This window comes from Anguilla rostrata, chromosome 6, assembly GCF_018555375.3.
Source record: "Anguilla rostrata isolate EN2019 chromosome 6, ASM1855537v3, whole genome shotgun sequence".
In the NCBI taxonomy this organism is placed as follows: domain Eukaryota; kingdom Metazoa; phylum Chordata; class Actinopteri; order Anguilliformes; family Anguillidae; genus Anguilla; species Anguilla rostrata.
In genome coordinates this window covers 5,974,774-5,999,097 of record NC_057938.1, presented here as the reverse complement: position 1 = coordinate 5,999,097, position 24,324 = coordinate 5,974,774, and the positions used below count along the sequence as shown (strand labels likewise).

The 24,324-nt window shown below is 53.6% G+C and overlaps 1 protein-coding gene across 9 annotated transcripts in view; it reads right to left on the bottom strand.

The window, feature by feature from the left end:
* Positions 1-553: 553 nt before the first annotated feature.
* rnf220a (ring finger protein 220a) overlaps positions 554-24,324 on the bottom strand; it is a 164,286-nt gene continuing 140,515 nt past the window's right edge. For 5 of the 9 annotated variants that reach the window (XM_064341720.1, XM_064341725.1, XM_064341722.1 and 2 more), the window contains 6 exons: positions 18,253-18,349; positions 17,803-17,889; positions 17,656-17,711; positions 17,081-17,180; positions 8,395-8,503; positions 5,662-6,176 (listed from right to left, as the gene is read on the bottom strand). In XM_064341720.1, coding sequence (XP_064197790.1) covers positions 5,862-6,176; positions 8,395-8,503; positions 17,081-17,180; positions 17,656-17,711; positions 17,803-17,889; positions 18,253-18,349 — 764 coding nt within the window. In that variant the 3' untranslated portion in view covers positions 5,662-5,861. Of the gene's footprint in view, positions 1,779-5,661; positions 6,177-8,394; positions 8,504-17,080; positions 17,181-17,655; positions 17,712-17,802; positions 17,890-18,252; positions 18,350-24,324 lie in introns of those variants that run through there. The other 4 variants (XM_064341727.1, XM_064341724.1, XM_064341726.1 and 1 more) reach the window with 1 other exon arrangement.

The window sequence follows — 24,324 nt, the reverse complement described above, 5'->3', positions numbered from 1 at the left end:
GTTCCCGTTAGTTTTTTCTTTCCTGGAAAAACGCACACTAACTCTGCGCAAGAAAATGACACTGCTTCAGGAAGTGTTATAGGCCTGGGGGGGGGGGGGGGCGGGGGGCTAGACTGGGAGAGCGAGTCCTAACCAGAGCTATTCTCTGTTTTTGGGGGGGTGAGGGTGGGGGTGGGGGGGATACACGGTACAGTGGGCCGTCTGTCTTTTTTCTGTAGACTACAGGCTGTAGACTACAAAGAGTTTTCCCTGGGCCTTCGGTTTCAAGATTTTGCAACCTAACAGCAAAAAACATCTGGACAGACTTCACAAAAACACTTCTCAGCTGAGGCTTTTTTTCTTTTTTTTTTCTTTTAAAAGAGAGATTAACATGTGAATGTACCATACATAACAAGAGTGCAATTTAAAAAAGAAAAAGAAAAAGAAAAAAAAAAAAAAAAAGGCAGTTGAGGGTGTTTTATACAGACGGGGGAAAAATCAAGAGCGTTAAAACAAACTTCGCTTTAGCTTTCAAACTTTATATTCAAATAAAAAAAACATGTACACCACCTAATCCTTGGAATACTATTTTGAGTACTTTATTACCATGACATCTCCCTGTACAATGACATTTAACTTCAACCTCAAGAAGACAACAGGTTTAAAAATACAGAATTTTCTTATCCGCCATTTTAAATGTCCTCCTTTGCTCCTGCTCTCCACGCTGTCCCAAAAAAAAACTTTAATACATACTTGTGTGTGTGTGTGTGTGAGTGCGTGTGGGCGCGTACATTGGTGAGAGTGTACGTGTGTGTGTGTGTGTAAGTATGCGTCTGAACTCTATGCCATTTATACACAACATTGTAAACATACACAGACTATATTACATGTGCTTGCACTTCCTCTACGTGTTGATTCTGCGCTTTTTGAATTTTGGTTGAGTAACTTCACTAGAACACCACAAGCAAGGAAGAAACAAGGAAGGAAGCGGCGCGTGGAGAGGGGTTCCCAAAGTCGTCGTGAGGTCGTTGGTTTTGGTCGAGAGCTCGGGAGCCGAGGTTTGTTCCCTGCTGGTCTCCTCGCCGGGGGGGGGACAGGACAGGGAAGGGGGCGGAGCTCAGAGGCTAACAGTCTGGTTTGTCCTGGAAGGGGAGGGGCTTCACGATGACAGCACCGGCTGGAAACGCCTCCTTGGAGCCGCGGCGAGCTCGTCAGCGCAGAGGAACAAAGCCGGGAGAAAGGGGGACTTCATGTGTTCACATTTCGGGGGGCAACAACTGGACAAAATGGACTCGAGTGGAGAAGACCAAAAACACAAAAAAGTGCCCAGTAATTTAACTGCTACAAGGGGGCAGCCGTGACGGAGGTCAGGGAGGGGGCGGTTTCCAGGTGAGGGGGGGGGGATGTCAGGTTGGGGGGCGCGCTCAGAGGAGTACGGGTTACACGGAGTCTGTGGGTGCTGGTCCTACGCCTGCCTTTCCACAGTCACCCCCTGAATTTTACTTTGTACAGACCAGAGTCCTGTCTCCATTTAGTCTTGAAAGGCTTCTTTTTTTTAAAAAAAACAAACAAACAAACAAAAAAAGAAATCCATGCCACTCCCAAAAAAAAAAAAAAAAAAAGATATCAAATACACTGACAGCAAACAGCAATATAAACTGGATGGAGAGGATGGGAGAGTGGGGTTTGGGGGGGGGGGGCCCGCCGACCGCCGACCGGCGTCTTCCTCACAAGTAGACGCGCCTGAGGTCCCCCGGCGATGTGATGGTGTTGCATTGTGGGCAGAGCTTCTTGTTTCCCTGCAGGGGGGGGAAGACGGGACACTCGTAAATGCGCACGCTAGGCTCAGCCCTCAGCCCAGCGAAATGAGCCCCTCTGTATGCTGCTCAGCGCCCCTCCGCAGCACAGGGCCGCTCCCCCAGACCGTCACAGGCTCCAGCCCAGACTGAGACTGTCACAGGCCACTTGGCTTAATGGCTACTGCGTGCGTTTGTGTGTGTGCGTGTGTGTGTGCGTGTGTGTGTGTGTGTGCGTGTGTGGGGGGCAGGGGCTTCTATGAATACAAATGGCTGTGATTTTGTATCATCTTGAAGCCATTTCAGGTGACAGAATGGAATGGCTCAGAACACAGGACGGAACAGCGCCCGCTGAATCATTTCATTCAGTACCAAGCAAGCTGCCAAACCTAACTGCCAATTTTTTTGAATGAAACCAAACCAGTTGGCAACAGCGACCAGTATGCAGCTGGTTTTGTCCCAGCATGCCTTTCACCAGGCCGATGATGACATAAAGCCCCATTCTGCATGCCAGTCATGTCTCGGACCTGAAACACTTGCCACTTTAAAATCGGAACCGGAAATTCAAAAGTAAAATATTAAAAAGTCATTCTAAAATTTATTTAAATTTAATGGTGCACTCCCTAATCCTTTTCTGTATCAATATATGCCTTGAGCACATTCCTTTCACTCTAGATATGGTTAAAAATGCATGGCTAGTCATTAAAAGTCATTAATTAACAAACTAGTGAACAACGCCAGATAAATATACAGGGTCAGGGGACACATTAACTGGAGGTGGCTTCCAACTCTCATCCATAGTGTCACAAATGTAACGGTTGTTCTGGAACACTCTACCAGCCGAACACACCCGTGGTCTGAAAGCGCAGGCAGTGAAGGGATCACAGCGGGACACCTGTAACATGCTGCAGGGAGCTCGTTAAAGCTAAATTGGGCAGTCGGCGTGGCCACGCTGAAACAGGCGCGCTCAGGACGCCTAATGGGCATCAAAGGCCCCCTGGGCGTGAGGAACCCTCGCCCTCTTCCAGGAGTCCGCTGCGTGCGTTTGAATCTCTGCCACCTTCAATAACACTCCGCTGAGATTAAAGGGTGAAGCGCACTGCCAGGGCAATGTGGACATCAAGTAGTTGGTGGTGTGATCTGCCACAGCACCTGGCTGAGGCTTTGGCCACACAGTCTGCCAGCCACCGCGGGGCGCTGTGGCCCAAAAAAGCACTCAGCCCGGGTGCTTAGTGAACAGATACTACACACCCACCAGATACTTCACTCTGAATTCCTAACATCGCCAACATGTGACTGGACGCTCTGTCCTGGGGCACGTCTTTGAACATTCATGAACTGCAATAAACAGCAGCCCTGATAGCTAGTCAGCAACCAGAACTTCCTGTAGTTAGGAAGCAGGATGGAAAGAAGGACAGCAGGAGCTAACCTTCTGGTTTGGCTATCGAATCAATGATACAACAGTCCATCACCCCAGACATCGAACATTCTAAATTCGCTATGGGAGGGTGTTGCCAGTTTGAACCCGGAGACTGTGGAGCGCTCCTAGAGGAATCTGCGCAGGTGGGTTAGAATGCGGGGGACGTGCGCGCGCTTGTGTGCTGAGCAAACAGAGGCGCGGATCACGCCCCCAACGGCCGCAGCCGCCATGAACTCCGGAGCGGTGGTTGCCCGGACGACCTTTGCACAGGATCAGACACATTGATGGACTGAACCTCAGACACTGGAGGTTATTCACAGCCAGCCGAGCCAGTCTATTGGCTGATATAACCCTGGCGACCGTGGCTCCTCCCACAGGGGCCCCGGGGTGTGCGCGAGGGGGCGCGGGTGGAATTTTGGCGGTGGGTTAACAGCGGACGGGGTGACGGATGAGGGAGCGGGTGTCTGACCGAGCGTGTGTAAAGAGGAGGGGGCTGGTTTGGGTTGGGTTTGGGGGGGGTGTAGGGGGGTTTGGGACAGGGCTCACTGGGAGAAGTGTATAAATCCCGTTCCCTCTGACACCTGTTCGCGAAACAGCGGCGGCTCCGACCTGCTCGCCCCGCTCGGGGTTCCTCGACCGCTCGCCAGCTCTCGCGCCCGGGCGCTAAGAGGATTTGGGGCCCCCCGAAAGCGCGCCGGGGTGTCTGGGAGAGGCTCGGCCCGGGGCCAGGTCAGAGCGGGGAGAGAGACAGAAACGGTTTCTCCGCTCGGCCTCCCGCAGGGGGAGGAGGAGGGCGCGCTCAGAAACACCGCGGCTGAACACCAGAGCGTCCCGCTGACACGCCCTGAACACCGAGCGGTGCTGACACGCCCTGAACACCGAGCGGTGCTGACGCGTTCTGAACACAGAGCAGTGCTGATGCGCTCTGAACACCAGAGCAGTGCTGATGCGCTCTGAACACCAGAGCGTGCTGACGGTCTGAACACCGAGCGTGCTGACGCTCTGAACACAGAGCAGTGCTGATGCGTTCTGAACACCAGAGCAGTGCTGATGCGTTCTGAACACCAGAGCAGTGCTGATGCGTTCTGAACACCGAGCAGTGCTGATGCGTTCTGAACACCAGAGCGGTGCTGATGCGTTCTGAACACCGAGCGGTGCTGACGCGTTCTGAACACCGAGCGGTGCTGACGCGTTCTGAACACCGTGCGCAGCCCAGACCGCTGCGAGGATCGGGATTTCGGGATTGGGAAGCCCTGTATAATGTCCGGACCAAACGTCAGCAGCCGGGGAGAGTCTGATGTTCATAAACGGCCGAAGTTAAAGACTCTTCTGCCTGGTTTCAGCGCTGAAATGTACCACACTCCCGCACGTACCCCCCTAACCCCCCCATGCGGCCTACGTGATCGGACCCCCACCCCATTAAAGAGGTGACGGTCCTCCCCCCTCCGTGTAAAACAAAGGGGGGGGGGGTTACCTGATTTTAATGAGAGCGGGGCGCGGCCCTGGGCCCTCACATCGCGCGCCAGCCGCCGCTGACACCGCTAACACCGCCGCCGCGCTCTATTAAACTGGCGAGGGAGGGGGGGCCCGCGGTAACCAGGTTACGCGCGTTTCCTTTGATCAGGACGCGGGGAGCCCCGCCGCGCGGCTTTACTGCTGCCTCAGGGGGGCGCTGTAATGGCTCCATTAGCGCGCGCGGCTGCAGTGGCGGGCGGTGAGGCCCCTCCCACCCGCCAACCGCCACCCGCCACCCTCCCCCTTCCAAACAGTGGGCTTCTGTGATTAAGGAAAGGGGGCTTGTTTAATGTGTGCTATGTAAGGGAGCGGGGCTGGGGAACAGATGAGCGCTCTCTCTCTTATTAATCGCCTCCGTGTGTCCCGGCAGAACGGGCTGTAGCGCACGTGCGCACCCCTGGGGGCAAAGGACAGGGGGGCTACTGAAACACAAAACCAAAAAAGAGGCGAGACTCCAGCCAAGAGGTGGGCAGCTCACCTGAGGATTTCTATGAAGCGTCTGGCTGTGTTAGGGGGCTATTGTTAAGGGGCTGGTGTTAGGGGACTGGTCTTGGGGGACTGGTGTTAGGGGACTGGTCTTGGGGGACTGGAAGTGAGAGTGCTAATTATAACCTCTTCCTGGGGTAACTCCAGAGCCAGATCCCTTTCACTGGCTGTGTGCAGACCCCCCAATCCCCCGCCCCACCTACCCACCGCAAACACACACACACACACACACACCATTACACTAATGTAGTGTTACAGGAATTTGCATGTATGTGGATGTAATATATATGAAACACCATATAATGTACTACAGAAGATTCAAATATATGTCACAAATATATATTGACTACATAAGATATGAATTAGCTCTTCATACCCCTTCCTTTGTGAAACTGTGCACGTGATAAAAGGGTCAATCATAAGTAATGGGGCTGCATTACGCTAAACGGCCAGAGGGGGGCGGTCTTACCAGAGTCCGCAGCCAGCATTCCTCACAGTGAACGTGCCAGCACTGGATGGAGGCTAGGGGCATGGTGTAGGACTCCTGTCAAAGGGGAACCAGAAGAAGAAAGATAGAAAGAGAGAAAGAGAAAGAAAGAGAGGGGAAAGGGGGAAAAAAAACAGACGTTGTTGATTCGATGCCGCGCGACAGGCCCCAACACATGCTAACAACTCACGGTCACGGTCACGGTTACGACACGGGGACGAGGACGGGACCACAGAGAGAAGCATCCAGCACGAGCGCCAAAAAAAGCCACAGGCAGCCAGCAGCCGGTCGCCACGGCGACAGCGCGGGCGCGCACACAGAGGCTTACCCTCCGGGCCGGGAGCGTCCGCTTCCTCCCGCCGCAGCTGACTACGTAGCCTCTATACAAACAGTAAATGCTGAGCGGGAGGGGCTTGGCGCTCTCCCGCCGCTCAGGCTGCAGCCACGCCCCGCCCAGATTCTTGTCTTCAGCCCCTGTTTGGAAACGCTTCCTCTGGAAGGAATTCGAAGAGCGGCACTGAGCACAAGAATGTGGCGGCTGAAAGCAAACACACACACACACGTACACACACACACACGCGCACGGACACACAAGCACGTGCATACACACGCACACGCTGAGGACACAGGGTACACCCACGGGCACATATCAAGAGCCGGGTCGCTACGGGTTACCAGGTCGCTATGGGTTACTGGGTCGTTGTGCGTTCCTGCTGAAGCGACTTCTTGGCTTTCTCAAAATTATTATTTTCAAAATTTTTCTTGTGAGTGCAATTTTTAATGGCGAATAATCTCCGCATAATCACTTTTGGAGGAACCCGCCGTTTCTGTAGTTCTGTTTGAAACTTGCATCTGGAAGAGTTGTGGTGGAGGAGCAATCTGGTTAATCTGTGGGTCTGAGATGTGATAGAGGTGCCTGCAATACACCAGGGGAACACCAGGAGGTGGTAGAGATCCACTGATGACCCAGGCCAGCTGAGCAGATGGGTTCTCATGTCTGGAGATTCATTCATGAATAAAAAACCCTGCTTTTGAAGGTTTCGTAATAAAAACTACGGCTTACTGGTATTTCTCGCGCTTTGAAGGGAATGCCAGGCTGCTGCAGTTTGGCAAAGTCTTGGGGGATGAGCCAGTAGATCAGGGGTGGCCAACCCAGGTCCTGGAGAGCTGCAGGGTCTGCTGTTTTTCTTTTTTTTCACTCAGCATTTAATTGATCAATTAAAGCAGTCGATTACACAGATAACTCATCGCACCTGGTTTCTTTGGTCTAAGTGGCTGTTGTACTTTAGGTGAAAACAAAAACCAGCCAACCCCACGGCTCCCCAGGACGAGGGTTGGCCCCCCCTGCACTACTGCAGTAGACCCTTGCCAGGCATTCAGACGGACACTCCATCCAAGAGAACTTTCAAATTGCTCACGACTCACAACAGACCCAGAGGGACAAGAGAAGGGTCCTGTGCCAAGGTGCAAAGACGATGGAAGATCTGAGATGGCTGCTGTCCACTCAGATGTTGGTGGTTTCCGAAAAAGGGTCTACAGAAACTAGTCGAAGGGGCATTTAGTCCCCTTCATAACGCTTACATTCTGCAGGCAGAGGCAGCTGCACTTTCATACGGCTCAGAAATACAGGCCCCGCGGCGCGTGGGCCAAGCCAAGCACGACTCGACGGGAAGACTCTGCCATCTTTTCAAGTTTCAACAGCAAACCTTCACACACCGTCTGTCTCTCTCTCTCTCTCTCTCTCTCGGCCTGAATGAGAATTCCACAGCCTGCACAGAAAACACGGCTCACTCGCTGTGCAAACTCTGGGTCTCCATGTCTGCATGTTGTCAGACATTAATCATACTTTTCCCATCGTGACAAAGCCCCACTTGGAGTGAAGTGTAATTTGGTTCAAAAGCCGAGCTGAGGGATTTTAGCTCACACAAGTGCTGAAGAAAAAAGAAAATGTTGGTCTTCACTCCCAAGCACTGCTGTGAGTTTTCTGATTTTAGACTAGAGAAAATGGCGGTTAAAGAGCTCAGGATTTAAACGCGGCTCTTGGCGTCGTGTAGAAAAGGCTGTTGCAGGCTGTGAGAGGAGTTAAACTGTGAAATCTCAAAGTCTGCCCACGGGCTCATCCTGCAGGCCTCATCTGAACAGCGACAGTCATCGGTACCGTTAGCATGCTGAGGGCCCTCCGACTGTGCTGTTTTCACACATGAACGGCCGCCATTCGGGCTCTAGTATCGCACAGAGAGAGACAGAACGGCAGCCATTCAGGCTCTAGTATCGCACAGAGAGAGACAGAACGGCAGCCATTCGGGCACTAGTATCGCACAGAGAGAGACAGAACGGCAGCCATTCGGGCTCTAGTATCGCACAGAGAGAGACAGAACGGCAGCCATTCGGGCACTAGTATCGCACAGAGAGAGACAGAACGGCAGCCATTCGGGCTCTAGTATCGCACAGAGAGAGACAGAACGGCAGCCATTCGGGCTCTAGTATCGCACAGAGAGAGACAGAACGGCCGCCATTCAGGCTCTAGTATCGCACAGAGAGAGACAGAACGGCCGCCATTTGGGCTCTAGTATCGCACAGAGACAGGCAGAACGGCCGCCATTCGGGCTCTAGTATCGCAGAGATAGACGGACAGAAGCATAGGCATGGACAGAAAGACGAGCACTCAGACGGTTTAACACACACAGGTAGAACAGAGAAGGGATTCTTACCATGCAGATTAGACACTTATATCGGTCCCCTCTGAGGATCTGCTTCTCCAGCTCCCGAATGCGGGCCTTTAGTGCTTCTAAAGTGGTCGCGGTCGAGTCCTCCGTGATCCTGCCGGGACAGAACACCGGTTACAGGACGTCCAACTTCATTCACAAAATCATCTCATGAAACCATAATCCTGTTGTTGTGAATTCCAGAGAGGTTTGTATCGCACATCCACAGAAATGTGTGTAGTTAGTTAGTGCGTGTATAATAGCCCAACTCTTCATGTAACCATTATGTGACATGCATATTCAGAAGATTTACAGGCTTTATACAGCGCAAAAGTAGTGTTCAGTAGAGACGGGCACTGTAAGGAGTGTTCAATAGAGACTGGCTCTGTAGGGAGTGTTCAGTAGAGACTGACGCTGCAGGCAGTGTTCAGTAGAGACTGGCTCCGTATGGAGTGCCCAGTAGAAACTGCCTCTGTAAGGAGTGTTCAGTAGAGACAGGCTCTGTAAAGAGTGTTCAGTAGAGACAGGCTCTGTAAAGAGTGTTCAGTAGAGACTGTCTCTGTATGGAGTGTTCAGTAGAGACTGTCTCTGTATGGAGTGCTCAGTAGAAACTGCCTCTGTAAGGAGTGTTCAGTAGAGACAGGCTCTGTAAAGAGTGTTCAGTAGAGACTGTCTCTGTATGGAGTGCTCAGTAGAGACAGGCTCTGTAAGGAGTGTTCAGTAGAGACTGTCTCTGTATGAAGTGTTCAGTAGAGACTGGCTCAGTAAGGAGTGTTCAGTAGGGATGGGATCTGTAAGGAGTATGCAGCAGACTGACTCTACAAGAAGTGTTCAGTACAGTAACTCCGTAGTAAGTGTTCAGTTTACTCACTTTGTAAGGAGTGTTCAGTAGAGACACGGTCTCTGTAACAATTGTTCAATAGAGACTGGATCAGTAAAGAGGCTTCAGTACAGACTGGTTCCCTAAGAAGTGTTCAGTAGAGATAACCTGTGAGCGCAGCTCAGTACGTGAGCACAGCGCGTTCAGCGCTGCTGGGGCCTCTCCCTGACCCCGGAATAACAGCTGTCGCCTTCCCGCTGCTCTCCAACCCCTTACTAAATTTTCCCTGATTAATGCCCCCCTGCTAGTAAATGTATATTTAACACTGTCTCCAGCATATGAACTTGCAATAACTAAATCAATACCCCCCGCCATCGATTGTCGGACAAAGCAGCTGGCGAGATGCTTATGGTGATCGGGTGATTTTCCAGCCAGATGGAGCACTGATCTACAGTCCCCTATTGATCCGCCATCGCCCCGCCGCTCTCTGATTAGCCGCCACGCCGTTCCGCATGCTAGCTTTTTACTACCTGCCCGCGCTCCGTGACGAGGTGGAGGGGGAAGCCGGCGGGACCCCCCCCCCCCCCGACCGGGACGGGCACGCGGCTACGAGCCAGCCAATCAGGTGGGACACCTTAAAGCTGGAGAACTGCATTCATACAAGCCAGCCTTCTCTGAAGGAGACGGAGCGAGGCTGCATTCTGTCAGAGAGGTCCTGCGTCCCCCCCCCCCCCCCCAGGTCCCATTCGCGGACGCGCCGCTCCCCGAAGTCGCGACGCAAAATGGCAGAGCCCTCCCCGAGGCCGGCGGGACAAAATGTCAGGTCGCCGGTCCTCCAGGGCGGACGCACAAACAGACGTAACCCGCGACGACGCGCACCGCATCGCTAAAGCTCTCCGTGCGTTTCATCAGGAGCGCAGGACCGCGCCCCGCGGAACACAACCAATCACCTTTCATTAAAGTGACGGGCGACGGCGGTCTCCCCGTTGCCTATAACGTGCCCCCCCCAACCCCCCCTCCACCCTGAAAACCGATATCTGCTCTTACGCTAACCCGCGCCGCCCCGTCCCACAATTTACTCGCCGGCCCTCCCGAAAACACCGCCACTGAGCTAAGGGACATTAATTAGAAAAAAATAATTACATAAAGTATTCCTCAGAGAGGGAGGGGAAAAAAAAATTAATTATGAGAGCGGGGAGGGTCTTGTGTGGACGGCGGGGTCCTGTGTGTGATGGAATCCATTAACACCGATACGCTGTAATTACTGCATCCCGGAACCATCGCGTGCGTGTGCGCGCCTGAGGGGGGGAGCCATTTGTCAACGCGCGACTGAAGGATGTCTTGGGGGGGGGTGGGGTGGGGGGTAGGGAGCTTCTTTTGTGTTTGGCCCAGACCGATGGTACACCTGTCACCTAACTGCCAAGCCTAATCACGGAGGCGTGAGAACACACACACACTCCATTAGGGCCCCTGACGCAGAGACACACACACACACACACACACACACACACCTCACACTTAAAATACTGGAGGAGGCTGCAGGAAAGCCAACAGTGGAGCTGAAGCTAGTCTACGATAATGGGGCTTCCCTCAATGGCTACCAATGGTGGTACCATGGAGATCACAGACATGCACTACAGTGAATTTGCCTGGTTTCCAATCGCATTCAAAGCTATTCCTGCCATTTACCAAACTGCACTTACACATCTTATTTTGAATTCCCTTTCAAGTGGTTTATTATAATAACATTTTTAAATATATATATATATATATATATATATATATATATATCAGCTATTTGTTAAATGTACATCACCAAAGATTCCATGATAACATTCTGAATTAGCGCTCTCAGTACCTCACCACCCCCCAATCAGATCCACCACATTACACCTCCCTCCACAGCTGGGGGCGTTGAGGCAGCTGTTTCGCCCCCGCGGCGATGCGTTGAGCTTCGGAGCGCTCGGCGCCCCTAATGCCCGAGGGACCCAGGTTATTAACGGGCCGATTCCCGCCTCGGGTCCAGAAGTTGTTTTTAAAAACAGAACAAAGCGCAAACTAAGCTGAACGGGACGGCGATGGGAGGATAAGCCTTCTATCCCCTCCCCATCCCGGCTACACCACCTCTTTACGGGAGGGTACCGGGGAGGGGACGGGAGGGGGGGGCTGACCTCACACGCTCCCGAACACGCGCCGCACCGTTAAAAGGCGGTGAGACGCCGGGGCGGGGTCCTTGGCCAATGACAGAGCAGGGCCACTACCCCCGAGTCCAATCAGCGCCCCCGTCTGTAATCCTTTTACATCGGCCCTTGTTTGCGAGGAGCTCGTAAAAAAGCATTTAGCGCTGATTAGCGTGCTCGCTTACGGAGCCGCGGCCGCACTGTCCCCTGCGCTCTGCGCTCCGCGTTCGGCGGAAGCTGCCGGACTTTACGGGGTTCATAAATCACCGTTGGTCCGCCGCGACGGGCAGAGCAATAAGTAAACTTTTCCCGTAAACAAAAAGCCAGCCTCCCTCTCCAGCTTTCGTTTTCTGATGAATATTCATGGCCCAGGGATTTATAGCAGGCCGCATTCCGAATGTAATCTCATTTCCGAGCTCAATGAAAAGGGGGGGGGGGGGCTTTCATTTACGCCCATCAGGAGGAGCAGGTAACCCCCCATTTATGTGGCCCGGTTTGTTAGGCGTTCAAGCAGAGGGAGGAGATGAGGTGATGTCACTGCCCTGGGATGCATTCTCATCTACACGGAGACTCAGGGCTGACAGACTGGGCCAAGGATGACGGTCTCATGATTCAATGGCAGGCCGAGTCTCTAGAACACAGTTTGGTTTGAACAACAGGACCTTTCAGAATAAATAAATGAATGAATGAATAAATGAATGAATGAATGAATGAATGAATGAATAAATGAATGAATGAATGAATGAATGAATGAATAAATAAAATCTCCCGTCATATCCCTACAGCCAGCCTAAAGAAGGCCCGGAATCCCAGCGGATTCAGTGTTCTATTAGCAGCGGACGTCCTCCCTAAGCGACGAGGTACGCCCTGCCGTCCCGCTGTGGATGTTTTTGGGCATCAGAGGGCCGAGGAGGCGTGAAATCTGACACGCGCTGCGGGCGTGGCGGGGTCCGGCGGGCGCAGAGATCCGATACGGTGAAACAAAGAGGCAGCCGCGGCGCGGCGTGAACGCGCGATGCTAATCTGGCGCTGCGATGCTAATCTGGCGCTATGATGCTAATCTGGCGCTACGCCGCCGCCGCTCACCTCCCGTTCGTCTCCATCAGCCCCTGATCCTAATCTGCGCTGTGCGGCGCTCCGGCCAGCGCTCCCCGCTCCTCTCTGAGCTGCCGGGACTGAGAGAGAGGCGCCTGAGAGCTGCCTGCCTGCTCCACAATCTGTGGGCCCCGGAGGCTAACCCCGCGGCCGCTAACCCGGTGTACGCTAAGGCTGCGTCTGCTAACCTGGGGCCGCGAAACCCACGTCTGCTTAGCCCACGTCTGCTAGTCCTGGAACGTAGTTGAGCTGTATCAGATCCGTGCAGTTCTGCATGATATCGACTAACAGCTACTTCAGGAAATGGCAGTGCCAGACTGCCATACTGCATTTAACTTTCTTCACTGTAGAAAATCGGAAAAATCGGAATCTGAAGTGTTGAATTATTATAATTTTTTGGTTCACAGTTTTAAAACTCAAAGTACATTTAAAAATATGGCAGGCACTGTTAAAAGTGCACGAGAGTGTATAATTACGCTTGCGTTAGATTGCTTGCACCCACCCATCTCAATGATTAAGCTGCTATTTTAGCGAGAACTCTCGCTACGTTGCAGTGGCCCTCTAGTGGCGAAACGTCATTACTACCAGAGCCGCTCGCTCGCTCGGTGAGCGAGTGGGAACTACTGTTTCTACGGCCACTTCCTAGCGCCAGTCACAGCCAAAAGCCAGCTGACACCTCTTAATGAAGATGGAGCCCTACAGGAGGACAGGAAGAAGACTGAGACGCAGGGCTGGACACAGCTTTAGAATAAAGGGGCCCATCTTTCACAGTAGTTTCTGGGAGATGGAGCGATGGGAGAGGAAGCCAGGGAGGAGGGGAGGGAGTGAGTGAGGGAGGGAGGGAGGGAGGGAGGGAGGGAGGCTGAGATTCATCATTTAGAAATTGAGGACAGATTCAATTATTCGCCGAGCTACATCGAAATCTCGGCCATTTTTTTCAAGCCGAGCACGAAATTTAGCGGCAATCACAGCTGGCACAGGAAGTCTCATTTATCTTGTGGGGAAAGAGCCGGGGCCTCAGAACAAGCCCAGGATGAGGAGATCATTAGACACCTGGGATACCACACAGACACACACACACACAGACGCACGCACGCACGCACACACACACACACCTTAAACACACACTTCACTGACTCCCGGCAGCTTCTGAGGCAAACAATTTTCAAAGCACTGAAAATATTTTTTTCTCACTCTCAGTGTTTTAAAAAAGCCTTTCACACATCTGAAAAACAAATTTAGCCCTTTTTTTTGCAACTCTACCACATGGACTAACTTTCGAAAATGATGCACACCAACCCAGCAAATGAGAAAAATAGTAAAAAAAATAAAAATGTTGGAGTTGCCAGCTTGTTTAAACTTTAATAATTTACAGTTTTCAGTATGGAAGCGGATTGTCACCAATACCTTAAAACACCATTGCGCTTCTGACAGGCTAAATGAAAATGGCAAACGCTGGACTTTCGATCCCCACAACAAGGGTGTGTATTCTGCAAATATTTCTCTATTAAGACAAATAAAAACATAAAAGACACCTTTAACAGGTATACATACAAGCCAACCGTGCATCCAAGACGATTAATGCCCCCCTCCTAAAAAAGATGCATCTGCAAGCGTGGTGCCATAAATCACCCCAAATCTGATTAATGATGTCATCGCGCGTCGATGTCATCACGCATTTATTTAGCCCTCCCATACATAATTGAAACATCGTGTCCAATCCGGCGCTGGCTGGCGAAACCCGGGCTGACGTGGGGGGGGGGGCGTACCTGAGACGGGGCGCAGGACGGGGGAGAGAGGGGAGAGGGGACGCGGGACGGGGGGAGCCGGGCCTCGCTCGGGAGCGGCATTAGGGCAGATATTAAATAAAAGCGGGGGTGCGTCACGTCTGGGGCGACTCTAATACCGCCGAACGGGAGCCCCCCCTCCCAGGAGCCCCCCCCCTCGCTCCTTTGTTTCCTCTCTGTCAGACAGCGCGTGGCCACAGTGAGTCATGCCCCTGCAGGCTAAAACACTTAGAGCCCCCGCACCGTTCTGCAGGGACTCTGAGCTGGGGAGGGGGGACAAGGGGGGGGCTCTGAGGGAACAGATGAATCAATCTGAGCTGTCAGGCTCCTGTAGTGGAAATGGTGGCCCCAGCAGTGATCACCACACACTGGAGCTTATCTACCACACACACACCTACAACACACACACACACGCATCTACACACACACACTTTCACACACACAATCTCGCTCTCTCTCTCTCTCTCTCTCTCTCACACACACACACACACACACTTTTAACCCCCTCCAAACACCCTACACACCCCGGGCACACACGCGGGAGGGGGGCAGAGCGTGCCCACAGCGCGCTCACGCCCAATCAATAAATCCCAGGGCCTGCTGCTCGTTTGCCATCCTTTATCCTGCCTGCTATTTAATATGGGCCTCACTAATTGTGGAGAAGGTGCCATTGATTCATTTAAATGACGCTCCCCAGGGTCAAACGGGGGGGGGTGAGTGTGGGGTAGGGGGGTAAGTGGGGGAGTGCGGGGGGGAAAGGCCGGATTGGGGGATTTAAACGGCTGTGGTCCTCTTACACGCTAAATGCTCCAAAGTGTGCGATACTGTTTCACAGGTGCGCAGTTCGGGACCAGCTCCCTTTGTTCCCCCAGCCGAGGAGGGCCAATGGAGTCTGAATGAAAATCGATGGAGGAAACGGCTCATCGGGAGCCGGATGGCGGGAAAGGGAAATCGCGCGACAATAAGCTAACGGCTTATCGCGGGCCCCTCGTTTACCGCCCCTCGTTTCGGGAGTGGCCCTACGAGGCGGGACCTGGAACAGTGGGGGCCGCGCGAAGCGCTCGCTCGGTCAGCACTGGTTACGGATCCCCGGCCCGGTTAGAGGCCAACGGAGGATAAGCGGAGCCGGGATGGAGGCTGGGCGGGGGCTGTGGAGCGCAGTCGCCGACCTGTGGCCTGCAGGAGATGGGAGGGGGAGACGGAGCCGGTGGGGGGGGATGGGGGAGCGGCAGGCTCGCCGCGGTAACCGACCAAACAACACATTTGGCCCCCGTCCTCGCCCGGTCGCTGCGCTCTGACCCCAATTACCCGTTCGCCGGGGCCGCGGGGGCGCAGAGGGCCCGCGCCGGCTCCTGCACACCCCCGCCCCCCCCCCCTCTCCTGGAAATTGTTTTGGGCGCGCGCTTGTCAGCGAATATGGATGAGGACGGGGAGATGAGGGAATGAGGGGGTGCCCTTTAACTCGCTCAGGTTATTCAAATGTTATCCGCTGCAGGCGGCTGCCAGAGACGGCCCCCGCGGGGGGAGGGGCCTGTTCCCAGCGGCGACCGCCGGCTCTCGCCAAACTGGCAAAGGCTCCCTCTGCAGCGTGCCGTTAACGTAGGGTAGGCATTACTCACAAACAGAGCACAAACAACAGGCTATTCAGCCTGTCCATACTCAACATTCACCAAGGCACTACACAGTACCTAGTGCACCATGTAATTACTAACTACACAGCACCTAGCAATCGCCATTTACTTACAAGCTAGGTGAGTATCTAGTGCTCGTCATTTAGCTACGCAGTAGACAGAATCTAGTACAGAGTATATACAGTATTTCATATATACATGCTTCTTTTTTTGGCCTGAGTTCTATATGTAGCTACATAAAGTGACTCACAAAAGCACTTACACACAGGCTCAGCTGGTGATCACAGTAGATGCCAAGCCATCGATACCACAACTGATAGCAGCAGTTAGCATGCAAACCTACAGCATACTGCTGAGTGCCACAAGAATAGATTGAGGATGCAGTGGCTGACCCAGAATGCTCAGGGGTGCGGGGGGCGGTGGGAGAGGGGGGGGGGGTGTTGTGGAACACCTAAAAGCAGGCGGGTGTTAAGATTCCTGTAGCGCTCTCTCCGGGTGTCAGGGAGACAGAGCGCTGCTGGGGATCGATAGCGGCAGACCCTCCCTGTGATCAAACCCCAGAATGAGGCGCGCTTCCTCTGCAGGCAGCACAGACGCCGGGGGGCGGGGGCGGGGGGGGGGGGGGGGCAGACTACACAGAATGCATCATTTATGAGCCCAGCAAGCTTCCGCTCAGAGCCTGCCAATGAGGCTCCAGCTCGGACCCGCGCGGCGGGGACAGGGGTGCGAAGGGAACCGCGGGGCGGGGTACGGGCGGGATGGGAACCGCGTGGCGGGATGGGGAAACGCGCCAGCGTTATTCTCCTCAAAGCAGCGTTCTGAAGTTCCTGATGCTTCCACTGCGCTTCCATTAGTCTGAACATCCCCTCCATGCAGCCTGTGTGAGCGTTTGTGCACAGGAAACGTGCACACTGTGTGTGGGCATGTGAGGCTTTGAGTGTGGGTGGCTTAGCAGCACATATCTGCGTGTGGGTTTGTGTGTGTGTTTGTTGGTGTGTGTGTGTTTGTTGCTGGGCGTGTGTGTGTGTATGTGTGCGTGTAGTTGTTGGTGGGTGTGTAAGTGTGTTGTGGGCATGTGTGCGTGTGCATGCGTGTGTGCGGGCACGTGTGTGTGCATGTATGCGTGTGTGGATGTATGCGTGTGCAGGTCTGCGTTTTACAGAAGGTCACTGCGCTCACTTCTCAATGTCGCTGTTTTTACAGGTCCTCTGTGTGGAGGCTGAGGAACTCGCGCTCGCGTCCTGCTGGCTGCTCTCCCCATTACTCGTGGAGGGCATCTCTGCACAGAGAGAGAGAGAGGGAGAGAGAGGGAGAGGGAGAGAGGGAGGAAGGGGGAGAGAGAGGGGGACGGAAGGAGGAAGGGGGAGAGAGAGAGAAAGAGAGAGGTGATCACAATCAGCTTCACTTCCTGAACACTTCCTCAGAAGAGTCAACACTTGCAAACCTTGCAGTGACAGAAAATAACAGAAACAATGGAAGAAAAAAATCTGTCTCTGAATTATGTTCCCTCTCTTAAGACAAGAGTGGAAGAAATAAGATAATGAAAGCAAAACAATACACCAGGTCTAGTACAAAAATAGATCAAATATCATTTGCATATTAGCTACTAATAAATACAACAAAAAAAACAGCCAAGCGTTCTCCTATTCTGCAGCGTATAGACACTGGAGGACTGTTTTGTATTCTGATGCCAGCATAATTTCTCGTTTGGTCCTACGGCTCCAGCTGAGGAAGAGCTGCCATCTTGTACTCACCATCGCTGGCCCACTTGGAGAACTCTGCCGCTATCCTGTTGGAGGGAGTCCCACCGCTGTAAGACAAAGACGGGCAGGTTAGCGTACGGTCTCTTGCGTTCCGGTGGGAGAGAGAGGAGTAATTTTGGGGGAGGGTGAGGGGCGTACTTTAACACGGCCCCCCGCAGGGCCTCCCGTTCGCGGGCCTCGCCCTGGTCCTCTCCGGAGCAGGGGATGATGTCCGCCTCGGTGTACCTGCGATCGCCGCGCTCAGGAAAAACACCTTGTACCGCTCGGTCTGTATTTCATCACAACTCCCTGTCTGTATTCACACTGAAACACACGCACCACTATGACCCAACACCACTATGACTCACATGGGGGCGGTGTGCAAAGCAAGCCAAAAAAATACATAAATAAATTTTTAAAAATCAATGGACTGTAAGTTTGTAATGCTAAGCACATGCTGCTTGGATGTCTTACATAGTACCACCATCTTTCATAGGCTCTGCTCCACACATAAAATAACACTAATATATTGACCTATAAGAGCAGGAAGGGTGGTCACTGGGGTCGGTATGCAGGGTCAGAGGTCAGAGGTCAGAGGTGAAAGGATACTGCGCCTTCCCGTACTCCAGGGTGTCGTCCCCGTCCACGTCCAGGTCGGCGTCGCTGTCGTGGCTCTCCTTGGTGCTGCAGGTGGCGAAACCCGTTCCTGCGCGGGACGGAGAGGGGGGGGAGGGCACGGGTGAGCACCACGTTCTCCGTAACACCACCGCGCCCAAAAACACCAAAATCTCTGATTTAAAACTCTGAACCAATGTAGGTTTCACAGCTCAAAAGAGGATCCTTTTCATAGCGTTACATCTTTTCTGCAGGATCAAGATGGCGGACGCCACTGTGGGTGCACAGAGTATCTGATCAGCCCTCTGATGCTGTTGGTGGCGGTTCTGTCAGAGTTAGTGTGGAGAGACCCTTCACATGCGATTGTATCAATTCAGCAGTGCTACACTGAAGGTACCGCGATTCCATCACGCTTTGTAACCGGCATCAGAGCACGTGTCATCGCCACGGACGCACAGGCCGCCTGGGAAGAGCGATCAGCGGTCGCTACGCGCCGGCCGTTGACGGACAGGTGTAAACAAGCCAATGAAACGAGGCCGTGAGACGACGCCCAGGTCGGGCGGGTCCGGAGTGGAGTGTGGAGCTGTCCCGGGCAGGCTGGGGCCTGGCGGGCGGGCGGGGGGGGGGGCTCTGGTGCAGACGGCGGTAATGGATGGGTTCCTGGCAGTGTCAGACTGTGGAAGCTCTGCAGTGACAGGCAATCCCAGCCGGGCCGGTGAGTGGCACCTCTATCAGCCCGGTGATGACCGGGGAGACAAACTCCCCTCCGCCGCCAGTCCGCCTTTCAGCTTTACTTACGGCCCGGCCCGTCTGAGGGACACACACTCACACACACACACACACACACACACACACACACTGCCTGCGTCACTCAGTCACACACACACTGCATACGCTGCTCACTCACACAGCACGGGATGGCCACTGCACTGAGACACACACACACACACACACACACACACACACACACACACACACACACACGCCGCATCTGCCCTAAGTGCCCTGTGTCAACAGAGCGCGCCCGTGTCACAGTGCATCACACTGGACAAGCTACAGGCCAGAGAGCCCTCACTCTGCATGGGCTGTCAGTGTGTGTGTCTGCATGTGTGTCTGCATGTGCGTGTGTGCGTGTCTGCGTGCGTGAGTGTGTGCATGTGTGTGAGTGTGTAGGTGACTTGGAGGCCTTATTGGAATGGACAGGTATAATACAGATAAGAGAGAGCTCTGTATGTGGTGTATGTGTATGAGTGCGTGCCTGTGTCCGTATGTATGAGTGTGTATTTGACCTTATTGGAAGGGACAGGTATAACACAGATAAGAGAGAGCTCTACGTTTGAGTGCTCTGTGTGTGTGTGTGTGTGTGTGTGTGTATCTGACTTAGAGGCCTTATTGGAATGGACAGGTATATTACAGATAAGAGAGCTCTGTATTTGAGCACTCTATATATGTGTGAATGTGTGAGAGTGCATGTGCGTGCGTGTGTGTGTGTGTGTGTGTGCGCGTGTGTGTGTATCTGACTTAGAGGCCTTATTGGAATGGACAGGTATATTACAGATAAGAGAGAGCTCTGTATGTGGTGTATGTGTAAATGAGTGGAGTGCTGTGTCGTATGTTGGAGTGTGTATGTGTGACCTTATTGGAAGGACAGGTATAACAAAAGTGGGGCAGGGGCACTACGTCGGCAGGGCGCTGAGACGTCTCTGTGCTGGCAGCAGTGCGTACTGAGCAGAGGACCTTATGGGAAGCATGGAAAAGGCATAAACAGACAAACGCTATGCTTTTATGCACTGCTTTAGTGTGAATGTGTGAGAGTGCATGTGCGTGCGTGTGTGTGTGTGTGTGCGCGTATCTGACTTAGAGGCCTTATTGGAATGGACAGGTATATTACAGATAAGAGAGCTCTGTATTTGAGCGCTCTATATGTGTGTGAATGTGTGAGAGTGCGTGTGTGTGCGTGTGTGTGTATGAGTGTGTGTGTGTGTGTGTGCGCGAGTGTGTATGTGACTAAAAGACCCATATTGGACTGGACAGGTATAACACACAGCTGTGTGTCTGAGGGCCAGAGGGCACTGATCAGACGGGCAGGAGCAGCCGAGACGCTCTTCCTTTCTGAGCAGCAGCAGCAGCGAGCAGCAGCAGCAGCGATCCCGCCATTACGGGATTCCAGCCACTGGAAAAAAGGGCATAAAATGCGCCACAAACGCTAAGGGCTTTTACAATGCACCGATGGCTTTTAGTGATCAAATAAAAGGGACCTTTAAGGTTTTATTTGGTCCCCGTGGCAGCGAGGAGCGCACGCCAGCGACGGCGGGGCCCGACGTAAATCAGGCCCCGCTCGCCGCCGGCGGCTCTGACACCCGACAGCTGGGCATCAGACGGGCGCCGCCCGCCGCTCGGGAGCCCGAGCAAACAGCCCGTCAGTCAGGGGCCCGCCTGACAGGGGCCCCCGCCGCTGACGCTCGCTTAGGCGCTGCGAAAAAACGGCTCAATCAGAACCTGGGATGGGGGGAGTGGGGGGTGGGGCTCAGCCCATTGTAGAGCGGATGGGCTGGAGGCCATCACATTCAAGACATGACCTTCCCTCATTAGCATAGCTACAGAATGCTGGGTGCTCACCCTACCCCAGAAATAATCCCTCACTATGTGGATTCTGAATTGAGCTAGTGATACCCACAGACCCAGTGATGTCCGTTCCATGCACAGGGATTCTGAACTGAACAAGAGCCCCATTACCTTTAGGAAATAATCTCAAAAAAACAAAAGAAAAAATGGATGCTACGCAAAATGTAGTTCTTGTTCGGTGATTAAGAGCTAGTTTTACATGTGAATGAACTACATTTCCCAAGGTGCACAGCTACACAAATTGACACATTTCAACAAGGCATCGCAATGCATCAAGTCTTTTCCAAATAGGTCTCAGAGAAGACAGACTATTTATGCGCACTGCCAGTTCAACAAATTTTTAAGGCCTTTCCTCCCCTACACCATGAAAAAATCTCTAGCAAAGTCCGCCTTGTACCCCGCAAAAAAAATCGCTAGCTAAGGGCTGAGGACTGGAAATCAACAGCGGCGGGCCGCAGCGGGACGCAGGAAGGGCCGAGGGGCAATCAGTCACCGGGCCAGGGCGGGGCAGATAAGCCATAAACTGCAAACGAGCCGATGAGGCTGGAGAGGGACCGCGGAGGAGAGGAGAGAAGGAGAGAAGGAGAGAAGGAGAGCGATGAATAGGTCCTCCTGACCGCTAATGGCGGGAGGGACGCGGCAGGCCGTGAGCGGAAAGAAAATCACTCTTAATTTAATCAATTGATCACAGTATAGATTGGGGGGGGGGGGGAGTTGGGGGGGGCGTGGGGGAGGGGGGGGGGGGTTGGGGGGGGACACCTGCCGCGGTGTCCAGCCACTCAATCGGCTGACCGGCTCTCACCCGCCAGGTCGCCGAACAGTTGACAACGCAATTATCGGACAGGGAGGCAGCGGGCCGGCCGCGTGTCCGAGCTGGTTAGCGAGCGGCGGGCGGACGCCGTGTTTTCGCAGCGATCCGACGCCGTGTCAATCTCACAGAGGGGGGGGACTGTCACACTGGGGGGGGGGGGGTGACATCGAGCAGGAAATTAACTTAAAGGAGAGGTTCCCCCCGCTAAACTGCCACGTGTTCCTTCTCTCCTCAATTCCAGAAAGGGAAAAGCGAATGCTATTAAACAAGCCCCGGAATCAAACACCACCCCCCCGCCAATGACCTCATTTATGAGGGCCAGCCGGGGGAAGCAAAGCACACTGCCTCTTTAACCCTCCCAAGAGTAGGTGTTTTGGAATGTTTTTCAAAATTCTAAATCGGTGTTCTAGAACTCCAGTAGTGATTGTTACACCAGCATTAGAATGTTCAGCTAAGAATATTCTAATCACGTTTGTGATCTCACACCTTAAAGGTGTGAGGGAAAAAAAGGTTAAAAAATGTTCTTGGCCTGACAGATAATAAAATTTATATGCATATTTTAAACAAACACACACCCGCCCGCATGCACACACACACTCTCTCTCTCCATCTTTTAGAATGGGACTTTGCATGCTTCACATGCAGCAGCTTCTCCACCCTTCTGCGGCTGGCCTGTGCATCACCCCCCCTCCCTCCCTGTCCCCACCTCCCTCATCCTGACACCCCTCGGTTGAGGACAGTGTCTCTCTGATGCTCTCCCCCCTGATCAGCTGCTCCCGGTGCTTCTAACCGGTCTTGGCAGGCAATCTAATCTCTGCTGAAAAGGTCAGCGCCACTTTAACTGCCTCTCAGTCACATTATGCACGGCGCTCTGCTCTGCTCTGCTCTGCCGCCGCCCCGCGCGCTCACGCACGCTAACGCCCGCCGCCGAGCCCGACCCGATCGATACCCTCCCCCGACACGCGCCGCGCGGTTACGCATTCGCTCGCGCCGCCGCGGTGAACGCTGGAATAAGACGGCCGATGCTACGCTCAGTAAAACTCAAAGCACAGAACCCGTCCTTACAGGCTCTTCACACCGGCATACAGCACCTAGAGTACGGTGCATAATAACACCTAATGTATGGTAAATAAAGCAGTATGGGCAAGCATACTCATACACACACACACCACAACGCACACACAGACATACATGCACACACACCCTCACACACACACACACTCACACACACACACGCACATACGCACACAGACATACATGCACACACACTCACACACACATGCACACACACGCATACATACACATACATGCACACACACACTCACACACACACACGCACATACGCACACAGACATACATGCACACACACTCACACACACATGCACACACACGCATACACACACATACACACACAGACATACATGTACACACACACACATGTGGATGAAACATAGGGCCTGAGACTCAGGGTGTGGAGCAGGGGCACATGAAAAGCAGGCCCAGTTGATCCCTGGCTGCTCTGATCTGTGCACCCATCAGGGGAGGCGGAGGTCAAAGTGTCCCGTATCGGGATGGCATTTCCCAGACTGGGGAGGGGGGTGAAGAAAGGAGGCCGTCTCAAAGTGAGCTGACCACAAGGATGGGGGGCTCAGCAAAACAGCACCGCCGTCTTCACAGGCCCCCCGCCACCCCTCCCCCCCCCCGCCCACCCCCCAGCCCCCGCCAGGCGGGCCGGATCTGAGGACGCGCTGCGGGCCGCTGGCGTCGATACCGCCGCTGGGCCCCCCGGCCCCCCGATAAGCCGTCCCGACATGAGAGGGGCCCCGCGCCCCACGCTCCTGAGCCTATCACTGTCCCCCCCCCCCCCCCACCCCGTCTGTGCTCCTCCGTTTTTGGAAGTTGAAAGAGTCTCCCCGCCTCTTTCTTCCTCCCCCTCAAAGAGGAGAGAAGCGAGCGCCTCTTATCCCATTAAAGGTGCCTCACGCCCCCCCCTAAACCCCCCAAGCCCACCCCCTACAGGGCGAGCGCTCCTCCAACCGCCTTCAGAACAAATCCTCCTTCTGAGGCTGCGGGGATGGGGGTTGGGGGGGGGCGGCCGCCGCGCGCCCTGTCCGGATTCATCCGCGCCGCGCTGCGGCGTTCCCGCCGGGCCTGGAGCCGGACCCCCGCTGAGTCATGCCTCAGACGGCGTCCGCTCTGCTCACAGTTCAGGCCAGATTAAAAATCGATCGGCAACGGCTTTCTACTTTTCTGTCTAGCCGGGGTGTTAGAACACCAAAAAAAAGAAAAAAAAAAAGGGGGGGAAGGGAGGAAAAAAAGAGAAAAGGCACACCGCTTTCTGGCTTTGCGATTCGTTTTTTCTTGTCGAACGAGAGGACTTGTGTAATGTGTATAAAATGCTTTCACAGAGCTGCCTGTGCCGTGTAGAGGGAAACAGAAGAGATAACAGAGAGATCTGTGAGCACACAGGTCCGTATCCCAGAGGAGGTTCATTCATTCTCAGGCAAAACAGCTGGTCCCCCCAAAGCTCTGATCATTAACTGGCTTCCGCATTTCCTCCATCGCAGTGTTCAAATGTGTAACTGATATCTTCAGTTGGGCGGACAAACAAACTCCAAAATATGGATTTT